This window comes from Phaethon aethereus (genome assembly GCF_964289735.1).
Source record: "Phaethon aethereus genome assembly, chromosome: 7".
NCBI lineage: Eukaryota > Metazoa > Chordata > Aves > Phaethontiformes > Phaethontidae > Phaethon > Phaethon aethereus.
The window spans coordinates 11,760,059-11,776,153 of record NC_138583.1 but is presented as its reverse complement, the minus strand read 5'-3'; the positions used below and the strand labels follow the sequence as shown (position 1 = coordinate 11,776,153).

General features: G+C 41.3%; 1 protein-coding gene across 1 annotated transcript in view; it reads right to left on the bottom strand.

Annotated features, from left to right (window-relative positions):
- Nucleotides 1-3,760: 3,760 nt before the first annotated feature.
- Nucleotides 3,761-16,095, bottom strand: part of LRIT1 (leucine rich repeat, Ig-like and transmembrane domains 1) — a gene marked incomplete at its 3' end in the record, with an annotated part of 67,570 nt that continues 55,235 nt past the window's right edge. The window contains exons 3-6 of the mRNA XM_082002111.1: nucleotides 14,426-14,553; nucleotides 11,589-12,055; nucleotides 7,219-7,524; nucleotides 3,761-4,746 (exon numbers count right to left, since the gene is read on the bottom strand). Coding sequence (XP_081858237.1) covers nucleotides 3,761-4,746; nucleotides 7,219-7,524; nucleotides 11,589-12,055; nucleotides 14,426-14,547 — 1,881 coding nt within the window. The 5' untranslated portion in view covers nucleotides 14,548-14,553. The remainder of the gene's footprint in view (nucleotides 4,747-7,218; nucleotides 7,525-11,588; nucleotides 12,056-14,425; nucleotides 14,554-16,095) is intronic.

The following is a 16,095-nucleotide window of genomic DNA, read 5'->3' as shown; positions in this document are numbered from 1 at the left end:
CTGGCTAATTACTCACCAGGTAATCTGGACACTTTTTAAGATGTTTGGAAAAATATATTTCAAAGCTTCAACTTTTTTTTTTACATTTCTTCTTGCACTTCAGCTACTTGCAGTACTCCTTTCTAATCACTTTGGGGACATTATTTAATTTATATTCTGCTCGGTTCCCTCATTTTGATAGCAGCTTTTCTTCAGATCCTTTTAAGAAAAAGAAATAATAACAAATCTTCAGTACAGTTCAGAGATATGATTTGGATTCATTTTAAAAACAAGATTACCATCTTTTTTAAACATCATTAATTTTTCAATTTTACATTAAGCTGATTTCCAAAATAAGTATAAAAAGTTACTGTGGAAGGAGGAGCTTGTCTTTGTATATATCACATGAAATGCGCATTGAGGAGTGGCTTGTCCTGCTCTCCGAACCACTCAGCCCAGGCAGCTAGCGCAAGCTCCTGCCCAATGCTGGTGGACAGTTATTTTATTCCTAACTATCACTGAAGTGGTCCAGCACTCATCTGAGAAGAAATTTTGAAATAGATTAATAGTAAAAGTAGGCAACATTGTACTAAGGATTTAGTACTAAATGATTGTACTAAAGATTGTACTAAATGATGTACTAAAGATTTAGACTGAGATTCTAAAATATATTGCTTGACAGTGACAAAATATTTGAAATATACCCCCAAAAGCAACAAATGGGTCAAAACCTGACACAAAAATATTATTAACAGAGGAAACATTTTCCAAGGAAAAAAAACCAAACAGAACAAAGTGTAAAAAAAAAAAAAAGATATTTAAAATGTTACTAATGCAGCAATTCCAAAAGACATTCAGGTGTTTGTTTTGGTTCTTAGAGAACATGTCTGTCTGAGGATTGACTTTAACCAAGTAAGAAATTGTTCCCAGGGATGAATATTCTCCTTGCCTGAACTCTGAGGCAGCTTCATTCACATGTCTTATGACCAGACCAGGAAGCTCGCCTGAGCTAACCCTGCTGAATCTAGGTGCCTAACACCCCTTCGGTTAAAACAACAACAAAAAAATCCAGAGAGGTATTTATCTGCCCCTTTACATGCCTCATACCACTGAAAATCTGACCTAGAGCCTTGAAGGTCACATTCAGCAGAAAATCAGTTTACTTAATAGTTTGAAATTTCACCCGTAGTTTACCAAGTATAGGGTTTCTCTTCTGACCGACACCAGAGAACACAGAGCTTATACAAGCTTCTATCTATTGCCTATCTTTCGTGAATTACCAGTGCAGTACAGAGAGAGGCTTGTTTTGGAGCAGCAGCAGTTGAGATGCTAAACTGTGATGCCCCGCCTGTAAGAGAGTGAGAATAGCCATAGGAAATAGAAAAGAAAAATCATGTTTGTTCTACTTGGGATCGCTATTTATTCAAAGTGCAAAAAATACCCTGTAGAGTCTGTAAAACTTAACACATCCACAGTGGCCACCACAGGATGACCTCTCCATCCTCCCCATAAGCAAAGAGTGAGAGCGCTAGCCCAGCCAGTGCCTTTTCCATTTCCAACTCACAGACAGTGTGCTGGAGCATGCACCGACGGAGCCAGTGAGAGCTGCACCTCGCCAGGGCTGCATGCGGCAAATTACCCATCTTGTGCCTCTAGGCAGTTGAAAGGTAACTCGTTCCCAGTCAGCTCCTGCAAACCTGACTTACAGGGAAGTCCTTGGGCAGTAGGTCCACTCCGTTCACTGCAGGAGAGATTTAGGACAGCCTTGAGGTTGTCAGGGCTAGTTTATCCATCCAGGGCCATGTCAGGCTGATTTCTGCACAGTCCAGTGATATCGCTGCAGGTGTGGGCAGGAATCAGGCTCAATAATACAGCAATCCTTGCAACTCATCCCAAAAACTGCTCCTGGAAGAGTATTTTTGCTCTACCTTGGAGAGACACTCTAAAAATCATCCTGGGAAAAGCAACTGTATAAATAAGTAATAGATCTATTGCACACTACGGATTGAATCAATTAATCTGTTGTATTAAAATACAGAATTTTGCAAAACATTATTTGTAAACCTAAAAATCTATGCAGCCCAGTGATAGAAGTAACTATCATTTGTATATAGCATTCATTTGTACAGGGATTGACAAATCCTCCCAATACAATGTAAGGAATACAGGGAGTCCTATCAGAAACTGTTGTAATGTACCTCCTGTTGCTAGTATTTCTATGTTGAGATCAAATTACTTGCTTCTTCCATCAGGCCAAGTAATCTGACATAACTGAAACCCTTCTGTACAAGGAGGACTTGCAAAACCCATACAGGGCTCCATTCCAGCCAGTGAATTTTGTTAACCCACACTGGACATACATATCCAGAATGTGAGTGGAGATCCTTCCAATAAATTTACAAAATACACGTTTCAAAACAATTCAGTAAGCTTTATCAGTTGTCATTTCAACTTGGCTGGCTCCCTCCCATTCAACATTTGGCAGAATATATATAATTTTCTTCATGAAGAATACTTATTACAAAGAGAAAAACATTATATACAGTGTTACTACATGTGGGACTGGAGTAAAAAATTATACAGCTGAGAAGTGCTTTGTGATAAGCACTGAGATCCAAATTCCAGTGGAGCTGCAGGACTTAAATAACTGATTAGCTCACCCTGGTTATGCAAGTACATTTAGATGAATATTAGACAGTTCTTTTCAGGGTTCTTGAACTTGTAAAATGCTTGAAACCCAAAAGCCCACACTGAGCCTCTGCCACCACTGATGCTATGGTGGAAGTATGGCTGATGTGTGCCAGGACAGCAGTCTATCACCACATTACATACGCCTGCTCTGCACAGAGCAAGATATTTTCATGACCAAACTGCCAGTGCCTGGCTGAGCCTGGGAGATTTTTGCAGAACTGTCCAATGTAGGCTTTTCAGTATGATCACAAAGCATTACAACACTGCACATGTTTGCGGAGTAGGCTATTGTATGATTTTAACTAGCACAGCTGATATAAAACATCATACTCTACTAATTACAATACAGCTAGAAAATGCCAACTAGGCCTGCTACTGAAAGACCTGTGCAGTACTCTTGTTCAAGAAAATCTTAATAGTGTTTAGGGCCAAAATGCAATCACAAAACACTCTCTATTGTGTATTCTTAGGAGTGGATTGGGTTTTGTCGCTTGATTTCTATATCTCCTTTGCACATTTCTCTGAATTCATAGCATAGAGCTGTTATAATGTTGGACATACTAGAAAGGGTTGCTGTACATCTGTCTGGCTTTAGTGATATATTAAGCATCAAGCCGCATGTTTCATGCAAACATGGAGGATGTAAAAGGTGAGACTCTCAATCTTCACCTTCATAGATATTTATATTAAAATTACTAAACATTCCTCTGTTTGTCAACCAAAAGAACATCAAAAGAGCTGAGAATAAAATACTTAGCATATTGCAGAGCAGGTACTAAACAACATCAAGCAGAGCGCACTCAGAAAATGTTGCTTAATGTCCTCACACGCAGTGTGCACGCTTCATTTTACGAAAATAAAAGTGGTCCATTATCACAGAAGCTTTTGACTGGGTACAAAACAGCAAACCCCAAATGGGATTAGCAACATGTTTCTGTGAAGCTTGGGCACCATCTACACTCTTGCATCCCCCTCCAGAACATGTCGGAGACAGAAGCATTGACCAGGTGGCCTGCAGTGCTTGAGCAGAGAGTCGTGTATACAGCCACGTGCTTTCCACCTAGTGAGCCAACAATCAGCCTAGTTACTATCAGCAAAAGTATTCATTAGGTTGCCCCTCTATCTTTGGTATTGCTTCTGAGTCCACACTGGATCGGGCAGACAGCAGCCTGTTCGACTCATCGGGGGTATGTCTAGTCAAGTATTCTCCTTCCACACCTTTCGCCTTGGCCCCAGGAGAAAGGCTTTCAAAGGTGACATAGGACTCCTGAATTTCCTTGGGTTTCCTCACAAAACATTTTTTACAGCGCCTTTTCAGTGCTCCACAGCAGACCACCAGCGTCAGAGGAACAGCAATGACACAGGCCACACTGATGACAACCACATTGATGAGCTTCTGGGTCCCTCCTGCGCTGGCAACTTCGTCTGTGGAAAATATGATGCATTGCTCCTTCCTGGGGATCAGCCCTTTCACACAGACACACGCAATGTATTTTGTCTTTGGCAGCAGCCCATAAATGGTGATCTTGGTCTTCCCTGGCTCCACGTTGATCCGCCGCATGTCTCTCTCTCCAAAGACAGCATAGAGGACACTGAACACTGTTGTGTTCTTTGCCAGTGGCGCCTTCCAGGCCAGGGTGATACTCTGGTCGGTGTCTCCTATCACCCTGACAGACCTCACGATTCGCTCTGGTTCCTGCTGATTGGTAGGAGGGCTCACCAGCAGGTTTCTGGGGTTGCTATCTTGTGCCACATCTGGGAGAAGGAGGCCCTCACTGGTGCCCACTCCAGCCTCCAGGGTAGGCACGGTGGAGGTGGTGATAACATACTTTGCCACCAGCTTGTCATTGTAGGCAGCTGCTTCCATCCCGCTCACCTTCCCACTCCATGCACCTTTGGCATTAGAGTTGGGGTCATCCGTGCTTTCTGCGTCCGTAATGATGAGAGATATGAATGCCTCTGTTGCCCCCAGAAAATTCTTTGCTTTACAGATGTACTCTCCAGAGTCGAGATAAGAGACTACAGGCAGACCCAGAATAGACCAGCTCATCCCATCACTGGAAATCTCTTGATGAACTGCAAGGAAGGAAAAATGTAAAATAAATAGGCAATAATCAATAGAATTAATAACACATTTTAGAAAATGTTAAGATACAATCAGCCCAATGTCTGCTCAATACAGCAGAATCATAATTTCTTTTTGCCACCAAGAACATTACAACATTGAAGTAAATCCAAGAAAAGGATATTAAGACTAAAATTAGGTTATGTTGGGATTTACACTGCTTCAGACCAAATATATGTGAAGCATTTGATGCTATTTCCTCCCAACTGACATACAGTTTGAAAACAAAACAGGAAAGGTTTTTCCATTAAAAAAAAAAAGGCTCTTACGTAGGTACAATACTTAAAAGAGTGGAAGAAGTAGGCGGTGACACGACCTAGTTGAACATTAGATGTAGTTCTCTGAGTCACAGACAATACAAACAGTGGAGACTTTCTTCTAAAAACCATATGTGGACTAGTCTAGCGTATATGGAGAAAAAAAGCTGAAAAAATAATATCCCTATTACCGCTAAATTAGTGCAGTTTTTTATATTGAGCCAAACACAGGGAAGGCTGATCACTTACCACTGAATGATATGTACACAGCTGAGTGTTGATTTTCTCACTTGGCTTACCAGAATGCTAAAACCAGCTTTTTATGCCTTTTCCTATTTGTGCAGAAAAAAAGAGCTGGGATCATGCAGAAGGGTAAAGTACCTTCTTCATTATTTAACTACCTTCCTTAGGATGAGCACATACTATGTCTGCCCTTTCTCACTGAAAGGTAAACCAGGGACATGTCTGAAAGGCAAAGGTAAGACAGGATGCAAACTTCTCCCAAGCCCTCGTGGGGTCAGGATCCAGCCTTGACAACCAGGGCACATTCTAATGGCAGTGAAATACAATGGCAGCAGAAGTTACTTTTTCAGTTTAATTATTTACTGAATGGGTATATTTAAAAACTTAAAGCTACCGGTCTTCCTATGGCATTTCCCCATACATACAGACTGTGGGCTGTTTCTCACTCCTTTCTATTCAGAACATCAACATTTCAAACAGTCATATTATAGCATTGTCAGAGAAGCTGCCATTGCTGAGAAATAATGTATATTTTCAGCGACCTTTTTATTGAAAGGTGCTAAAGTCTGATTTAATGGGGCACAAAATACATCATTCTCAGTTGTAGCTCAAAGTAAACTCAACATACGCTTTCAGGAAAGCATTCTCTCTTTTATTTTTTGTTGTGGCTCTCTTTCAAGTGTAGGAGGGATGTTTGCAGCACGATGCGTAGACATTATCATTATGAGGAGCAGCTCTGCTACATCCTGCACATCATGCACAACAGACCAATGACTTGTGCAGATCCCAAAAAAGGATATTTATTACAAGTGGTTCTACTGCTGTGAAAGAAATTTGCTCTATCCCCTGTTCATGTGCACTGAGGAGCCCAGTAACCCCGTACTTAGTAACCTATCTGCTGAGTTTAGATCCTCTGTGAAAGTCAGGGCCAGGTCTGAGAGACAGTAGCATTCAAAGGAGGTTGGAGGGATGAAGGTTCAAGTCCTGATCTAGGGCAACAAGCTAAGGACGACTGCCTTGAGTGCAGCAAAGGTTTCTTCCCTAAATTCCACACACATTAAAGGACCAACATTGCTATTTGGGGTCAAATAATTCTTGTGAATGGAAATGAAAACATGATGGGTCACAAGAACAGTGGTTGTTTGAAGGCTTCCCCCAAAGGAGGGGTGAGCACAGAAGAGGGACCTGGTCAGCGTTTCTCCCACAGAGCATTTTCCCAAGAGGCCTTGTCATTTAATCAGAAATGAACCATTTCTTGGAAGCATTGTCACGGAAGTACTGTATCCTTCAGTAGTTTAGTGGCTCTTTTCTCTTTTAATATACCAGTGATGTTGCATGTTTGCAATCTTTTCTCTCTTTGCCACAGCAGATTTGAATCCCAGCTGAATTCACGTCAGAAATCTCTCTGCCAGAGATGTTTACTAACTGATTAATAGTGCTCATCATTACTGTCAAAGACCCATAAAATAATTCAGTGGGAAGCCTTTCCAGTGACTGAATAACTAACTAACTAACTAACCTAAAAAAGCCTCCTGCTACAACTGGACATATTTCATTTCTTCAGCAGATTCTGCAGATTTGCAGAAAACCCCTCAACTTGTCTCATCACCACCAAAATTGTTATGAAACAAAGCAAAACTAACTTTTTACATATGACAATATCCATTTATCTGATGGTATTTACATCAACATGTAAGTAATTTTATAGTCTATAAAAAATCACCTGCTATACTGCATTACACACGATACTATTATGAATTACAGCAAATTTTTATTTTGCATCACTTGGGGGGGGAGGCTTTTATCAGTAAGAAGGATCTATTGTCACAGAAGCTTCCATTTGCTGTACAATCTGTAGAAAATAAAGGTGCAGGTCTCCCTCATTTATCCCACGTGTACAAGAAAAGCTTAAACCAAACCCACCTGTGCCGTTCAGTTGAGCACCATCAGCCCTTCTCCAACTGAGCTCAGGAATGGGCACCCCTGTTGTCCCACATCGCAGTAGCACAGTGCTGCCCAGGATGGTCTTTACTTTGGCTACGGACGTATGTACAACGGGGCTTTGACACTTCCTTAGCTCGACTTGGCTGAAGAAGATTCCTGCAAGGCTCCGGGGGGTGAAGCATTTCAGCCTGGGCTCAATGAATGCTATATTAGGAGACTGGAAATTTAGGAAATGGACCATTTCATACAGACTGCAGTCACATACCCAAGGATTGTCTTGCAAGCCTGTCAAAATAAACCAGAGCACTAAGTCATTCCAACAGAACCTTTTGTTTCTGCCACTTCTGTTTCTATTTTTCAGCAGGACGAACTGTGACAGGCTCCTAATATGCCCTGGTAAGGACAGCCTGTGCATATGCAGGGTGTCAGGGTTGCGGAGGGAGTGTCCTGACAGCCCCCCGCTGCTGTTGGCTGAGGTTGATTGATCCCATAGGTGCCAGTTAATAGAAGGGAAAAAATATGGCTTGCTAAGGTAACTGGAGCTGAAATCATATTCTTTAACTTCAAAGCAAGATTATTCATATCATGAAAACATCAGTATTTATGCACATAAAGAAGCAAAACAAGAAGTTGTTATACACACATTTGGTTCCAGGATGGAAAAAACAAATAGCCATGAGGGAGGGTTGGTTTGTTTTGGGGTGTGGATTTTTTGGGTATGAAGAGACTATGGAGTCTCTTCCTTAGACAGGCTAGGAAATTCTTCTCACTGGAGATTATTAAAATATTAGCCTGATTATCAGACCAACTGTTAGGTCTGCAATAGGTGTAGTCGATCCTACTTGACTGTAAGAGTTCTCTTCCAGTCCTGTTATTCTATGTTACTTTCATAATTTTAGTAATCTTTTTTTTTTCCTGAAATGCTAGTTTACACTGATAAGATGAGAGAACTGTTTTAAGGAGTAAATCAAGAATATACAGTTTACAGTATATAAAAAAACCATAAATAAACAATAATTATATTAAGAATATACACCTAGAACAGGGTATATTGAAGAATACACTCCTGTTTCAGAGTCCCAGAATGTTTATCTTTTTCTTTTTTCTGTTATCTTGGTGTGCATCTATTGAACTCAAATTATGAAAAAATGAGATGTTACTCTATTAAAAATAGACCTCTGAAGATGGTACTAAAATAGCAAAATCAGAACTAGAGCAATGCAGGAACAGAAGTTGCTGCATCCTGATTAAATCTGTTTCATCCTACTTACAAACATTCACATTCACCTGTCTTATGGACAGTTTATGGTCTCTAATGACTTCAGCTAGCAGAATTGGCACTGGGAGTATTTATACCATCTAACCCCAGGCACACATTTGAAGCTTAAGCCTGGAACATGGTATCCCAGGCCTCCCGCCTGCCACCGGAGTGAGCTCCCTCCAAGGGGGCTTCACCTCCTCTTTGCCACAGGCAGCCTGAAAGACATGGCTCAGGGCTGGCAACTGCCTGAAAGTAAGGAGTATTAATACTCCCTCGATTCCTTGCAGAAGGAAATGGCAGCTGTCCACCCTGCAGTGGCCACTCTTGCTGGCCCCTGGCACACTGCAGCAGTAGTCATGCAAGCAGCGACTTTTCAGTAAGAACCAAGTTTTGACACAAGCACAGAGGGTGCACTACAGGGCTCCACGAGCATCAAGGGGCTGCTTGAATTTGCTAGAGCCAACAGAAACACAGGGTCAATCAAAAGCCTCTGAGGCCTCAAATAAACTGTTTTAAAAATTCTGTTGAAAAATATCTTCTGAGACTATTGCATAGCAAACTCCATGGGTTTGGAAGGGGGTCTGAAAGTGGTGGACCTTGGCAGGAGGGCAGTTCTTATAAATTAATATACTAAAGTTAAGTGGACTAAATAAAGAATCGTGTCCAGAGAAGGGCAACGAAGCTGGTGAGGGGTCTGGAGCACAAGTCTTATGAGGAGCGGCTGAGGGAACTGGGGTTGTTTAGTCTGGAGAAGAGGAGGCTGAGGGGAGACCTTATCGCTCTCTACAACTACCTGAAAGGGGGTTGTGGCGATGAGGGTGTTGGTCTCTTCTCCCAAGTAACTAGTGATAGGACGAGAGGAAATGGCCTCAAGTTGCGCCAGGGGCGGTTTAGATTGGATATTAGGAAAAATTTCTTCACTGAGAGGGTGGTCAGGCATTGGAACAGGCTGCCCAGGGAGGTGGTGGAGTCGCCATCCCTGGAAGTGTTCAAAAAACGTGTGGATGTGGCGCTTCAGGACATGGTTTAGGGGACATGGTGGTTCTGGATTAATGGTTGGACTTGATGATCTTAAAGGTCCTTTCCAACCTAGTGATTCTGTGATTCTGTAATTAAAGTTCAGAGCTTGTCTTTGTTGTTTTATGGCATTTTTGCTAGCTGTTTACTTCTGACCATGCACTAGACAGGTAACATTTTATTCCAGGTTTCCTGGCAGATGCCCCAGCCCCCATTGATGCTGAGGCACTCTCAAAGCCCCAGTGAGCCCTTTGCTGCCCTGCACAGCACAGTCCTGTGGGGTCACCTGGGCAATCCTCATGTGCAAGCTTGCAGCCTTGGCACAGACTATCAGCCAGCAAGCTACTGCTAGAAATACTTCTTGAAGCAGTTTACAAGTAAGGGCTCTGAAGAGGAGCCACAACGATGTACTGTAGATGAAGGAAGGGACTGGGCTGACTCTTTATTATTCATAGATTTTTTTTTATACCCACATAAGCAACAGTCATTAGCAGAGCAAAACGGAAATGTGCAGCTGTGTTCTCTCATTCTGCTCCTGCAAGGGACATGCATTTCATATACCTGGTCCTTATGAGTGTCAGCAGGATAGGACCTAGGAGCTGGAGTTAATACGGTAATATACATTACCATATTAATCTTGGCATTATACTCATTTGCCTACATTAATTTTTTAGGATTCTGGCACAAGCAACCTGTGCGCAGCTGGCTATGTAAACACTCAGGCTGGCCACAAATATCAAGCCATGATCTCTTCTTCTCAACATAACACTCTCCTAACCTATATTGAATGGAGTAACAGTTTTACAGGTAACTAACTTGACTCTAAGAAATAAAAAAAGAAAAGAGTATGATCTAGGCAGTGTCTTGTCATGACACAAATGAAAAGGGCAATCCCAAACAGCCATCTCTGTCTTAAAGAACTTGATACCACATCTGGCAAAATGAGATGAAACACTTGCTCCTCTCCTGATGCTAATGAAAACTTAAACAACACCTGCTAAGGACACTAAAAGCTTTGTAGGTGGCAGTTTGAATCTTTTTAAAGTCTTGTGTCTCTTTCCACTGCAATCTGGTTTTAAAAACTTTACCCCACCAATTTATCCAGAGAACAAAGAGCAGTGGGTACTTCCCAGAGTGAGAGAAAACTCTCAATGTCTCTGATGATATTATCAGCAAGTGCCTGAACTCACATCTGTGGCTGTAGAGGCAGTACACACAGATGCATATGCCCTGCAGATCAAACACAGTCAATGGAGCTGGGTCAATTCATAGCAAGTGAAGACAGCAGATGGCAACAACTCTGAACCATCATCAGCCTGCCGTGGATTTGAACTAAAAGCCTGAATAATAATCCCTTGAACTAGTAAATGTGCTCGAAACCTCATCTGGGGATACTGCAACTGAGAGGATTCAAGGCAGTCATCTGTAATATGCCCTCTGACACAAAATGGACAACTGCCCCAAAGCCATACTTCTGAGAAGCCCAGAATTACCAGCAAAGAGTGGATTCTTGTAACTTTATAGCTGCCCTTGAAGACAGCACTGTCTTAGTGGCTTTGGGGAGACTAGGGTTTAATTCTGTGTGAACAGATAAACAAGGCTCTGGAAAGAGACAAACTGGCAGTCCTGACCCAGATTTTATGCTCAGTGATAGCTTTATTCCTCTTTAATTTGGACATAATAAATATCCATCTTTTTATTAATGCTGCTTAAAATGGATCAATTCCATGGTAACCGTTATTTAAAAGGAGAACATAAATGATTTGGAACTCTAATAATATTTGTATTTCTGTCAAAAATGGCAGTGTCAATAAATAAAATGGGCTTGAGCAAGAGTCACCAGTTTTGTGTTACAAAGATTCAAGCAAGTGATGAAGTTTATGGTGTAATAAGCTGGGTGTGGAGAGCCTGAGGTGAGTTTGTTAGTGTGTAAATGAATTTGCACACTTTATGTGGGGTATTAAATTATCAGTGTATTTGCTGTGGTAACCACAGTGGGTGAAAATGCTGCAATAAGATGTGGAGCTCTTGTCATTTGTGCCCCCTGCAAAATGACAGGCACTTCTCTTACCTAGGATGATCTTGGAGTTATCATTGGGGAAGTAAGGAACAGCCTGGAGGTTGGCCCAAGTGGCAATAAGAGCCTGAGGAAGAGTCATCAGCTTATTGCTAGACAGGTCCAGGTATGTGATATTCTTGACATAACGAGCAGCATCTGGAGGGATTGAGGTAAGTTCATTGTTGTGTAAATCCAGAAGCCTTAGCTGTGGCATGTCAGCCAGGGTTTCCCAGGGGAATGATATTAAGTCATTCCCATCCAGCCTCAGCTCCTGCAAGCGACGGAGGCCCTTGAAGGTGATCCCGCTGAGGCTGGCCAGGGAGTTATAGGGCATCCAGAGGTACTCCAGGTTGTGGAGTCCATGGAAAGCCTCTCCTGGCACCCTGCGGATGGCTGTCTTTTCTATCCGAAGCTTGGACGTATCTACAGGGATGTTCACGGGAGTGAGGGTCATCTCCGGGTCATTACACAGCACTGTCCTAGTGGGGAAACAGAAACACAGATGTGACTTTCTTGTATTTTGAAAAGGTTTTGAACTTCATTTTAATGCAAGATTTTGATCTGCCTTTCTTTTTTCACAAGCTTTCTTCTTGTCACTTCTTACTTGCTGCTGATCTCTACATCATCACCATAAGTACATCAACTTGCAGTAATTCATATGTACCTTTTGACTGCAGAGATTGCAGTGTTGTGCCTCTCCTGGAGTGGTGTCAGTCTAAGTCTGGCCCATATAGTGTTCATGCTTTTTTTTCTTTCTATTTTTTTTAGAGTACCTACGATGTGACAACATTCATGCACAACAGAGAATTCTAGTGCATGTTAAAACAAAAGGATCCATAAATTGAACAACAAAAGACATATGAAAAGAAGCCTTACTGACATGTGGGATGGCAGGAAGTAATATAGACTGAATACAGCACAGGATCTTTGGTTCATGAAATGAGGATAAGAAAGCCAACTAACTACTTACTGGAAATACACTACAGCAGCTCTGCTTTATAATGAAATAGTATGGAAGGTGTGTATGGATGGTAGTAGTCACTGCACCGCAAGCATGTACAATTGTGAGAGTCAAAACACAGAAAATTAACTCTGGAAAATGCCATACTAAAAGCAAGGTAGATTTAAGTGTCTTAATAGTTCCTTCTCACTTCTGATCTCTAGAGGTCAAATCATGAAAAATCTATGCTGCATTTTTAGAGCCTTCATAAAAAAAATTGTGACTTTGACTTTGCCAAGATGTGGGATTGTAGATAGTCATGAGGAATGAAGGGAGACAAAACAGGTCTCTCAGACTGCACTGAAATTTGCCTATCAGCAAGGAGAGAAAGGCAAGTCCTTAACAAAATACAAAGCCACCTTGCAAAAGTAATTATTCCTCTACTATGAACAAAAACAAATAACATCACTGAACTGCTCATGCAAGTTTCCCAGAGTTAAATGTTATTTGAACCTATAGTTAAATTCTTAATTTATAATCAAAGCATAGTACATTACTCTCATCCAGCACTTTTATTGTGGCATTAAATCCTGCCTACCCTCAGCTGAAAGTTGAGATTTTGAGGAAGAGAGAAATCTGTCAAATAAGAAAAATTGAGAAATCCTCTTTCAGTAAAACTTCTTTGTGTGTGTAGGCATGACACAAAATGTTTGATAACAGAGACAGTATGGCAGTAAAACAGTCTGCTTCTCATAGCGTCCCTAAACTGTCAGTGAGCACTACACATTTAATCTATGGGATAATCTCCTTCTACTAGTGAGAAATATGAACCATAATGCAGGAAAAAAGGTGACATTATGCTCCTTAAGGGACTAATGAATATTTGCTTTATTATGTATCTTAACAGCTTTTTCCAGTCACTGAAAGGAAATTCCCCTGGGAACTGTGACAATATATGGAGCAATAATTGGCTCTCCTGCTATTGCACAATTGTAGACTATTTGTGTCTCTACCACGCTTCTTACTGGGAAACTTTCTGGCATTAAATCTATAGTAACATAAAAGAGATAAGAAAGTAGATCTATTTCATAGGGATCCAAAATATAGGGGACAGCCTTTCATTTCAGTACTGTGGTCTTCTCTAGAAAAAATTTCTTCCAAAGGTTTTTGAAAATACTCTATCTCTGTCACAAAACCTCCTCTACTGTGAACCATACGTTATAAAAATGCAACCTGTATTTCATTGTTAGATCATTACTTTGTGATTACCCTTCAGGAAGACTTTTTTATTACAGTCGTCCAGAGTAATGTCTGTACAAAGGCATTGCATTCAAAAATGGATGTCTTTCTGGTTTTGTCGTCTTTTTTAACTGAAAGTTTCCAGTCTAAGAATTATCTTTTTTTTATTATTATTATTATTATATTTATCTATTGTTTTGGTTCATTCTCATCTAGAGTCTATCGCTTTGCCTAAAATCTCCAACTGAAGGACTTTTTAAGTAAATGTGATTGCAGTTTTTGGTACCACAACATAAACCAAATCTAGTTACACTTTAGAAACAAACCAACAGAGTAGAATAAAGCCTTTTAAAACTAGCATTCTCAGCATAAAGGTAAACAAAACAAAATGTTGTTTAAATTTTATTCCCTTTTTGCCATGGCAGCAGCAGCAATTATGTCACTTCTGTTCTCACAGAGATGCCCAAACGCTTTCTCTGAAATCAGCTTACTATGTTTTCAGAAGCTAATCCTCTGCAAATAAAGCTAGAGTGCAAAGTGACTGGAAAAATAATGGACACGAAGTCTGGATGCAATATTTTCTCCTCCGAGCATCCTTAGAGGAGAAGAAATAAAATCCCTGACACCCAGAGAAAGAGCGGCAACCCCCCTGGGGAGAGTATCGGCATACCTGGCTTTCGTCCCTTCGCTGAGGCTGTGGAAGGCGCAGCTGCACTGCGATGGGCACGAGCCGCCTGTCCGTGGCAACCCTCCGAGTGTTAAGCAGCAGAGCAAACTCACCACGATCCACATGGCTACCTGCGCATGGGAAGGACACCTGGGCACTGGACAGTGTGGAGGGTTTCGCCTATTGTTTTATCCATTGACTGGTCACATCTTGTTAACTCCCTTTCGTTTTCAGCCACACTGTTATCTTCCAGCCCTCGCTGAGTCCATCAGATAAAAAAGGATAGGCAGGGATTAAGGATGGGGACTTGAGTTATTTTCATGAAGGTGCTTATTGCTTCCTGGAACCATACTGACAGCATTTCTTCCCTCAGGGAGCCCCATCAAAACACACTCCTCAGGCAATCTGTGGCTCTTGTGCAAGAAAAAAGCAAACATACTTTTTTGGGACCTGCATCACAGGCAAGATAACTGTTATCTGACCAGGACTTAGGAATAATTTTCTTCCTCACAGGGAACTGAGAATACTTAAAATCAGTTTCTTGTGCTAATGGAACATAAGCCTCCTATATAAGAATACTAAAAATATATAGTGATAATATTTATTACAAGGCTTTATTTTCTTTTAAAAACTCCTAGTTTGATCTAGCAATTATTGAGCTGTTGGCAACATGCCTGATATTAATTCACAATGAATAACCCAGTAAATATGCATGTGTTTCAGTTTATATCAAGGTTGAGCACTGTACTCTGACTTGCTGATACAGAAAGCCAGATGAGGGACCATTTTTGGGAGTGCCACCTCATGCAGCGCCATGGGACAGCTTCAGGAATGCTAAGAAAAGCTCAGCTCTGTCTTAAGAACAGCCCAGGACCGAGTGTCAAATTGCTTTTGTCCACTCCCCTTGAAGAGAGTTGTTTCCCATCCATTAGCAAAGGCAGTCATAATTACAAAGCTGAGGGAGACGACCTGTGTTTTCAGCAGTCTTCATGTGACGCCAAGAACACAACACAAGTGAGAAAAGTAGAGGCCAAATATGCATAAATATAAAGCTTAAGAAGTTGCTACTTGAGATGGGAGCAGAATTCTATTCATACGATCAAGGACATCTCATGTTTATAAAGAATATTATTTTCTGCTGACTATGAAAGTATATAAATCACTGATACCACAAATCTGCAACACTCCCTTAAAAGTAAAAAGCTTTGGAGAAACTAGCAGATGAGTGCTTTCAACCTGATCAGGTTGTTACTCCCCACTTTCCCAGCCATACTGCATTATGTTTGTCAGAAAAATTGACCCCAGTGTCAGACACAAAACAGAAAACACAATCTAAAAGTTAACAGAAATGAGGAGTAACTGAATGGAGCTGAGCAGCTGGTGATAAAGCACCAACCAGACACTACTCCTTTAGAGGTGCGTTAGGAAAATATTTCTCTTTCCGTTATGGAGCTCAGGAAAGCCTCAGTGCCCAGCAGTGTTACAGGGGAAAGTCCCAGATGCCTCACTGCAGCGTAAAACATGAGCAATTCTACTAAAATCCTGGACCCTGTTAAGTCAATAGGAACTGTGCCACCTGTTTTACCCAAAGAAATGGGAGTGTGAGATCAAATGTGGCTGATTGATTGAGGCAGAAACCACCCAGCATCCTGTTGGCCTTTCAAGCACCAGTC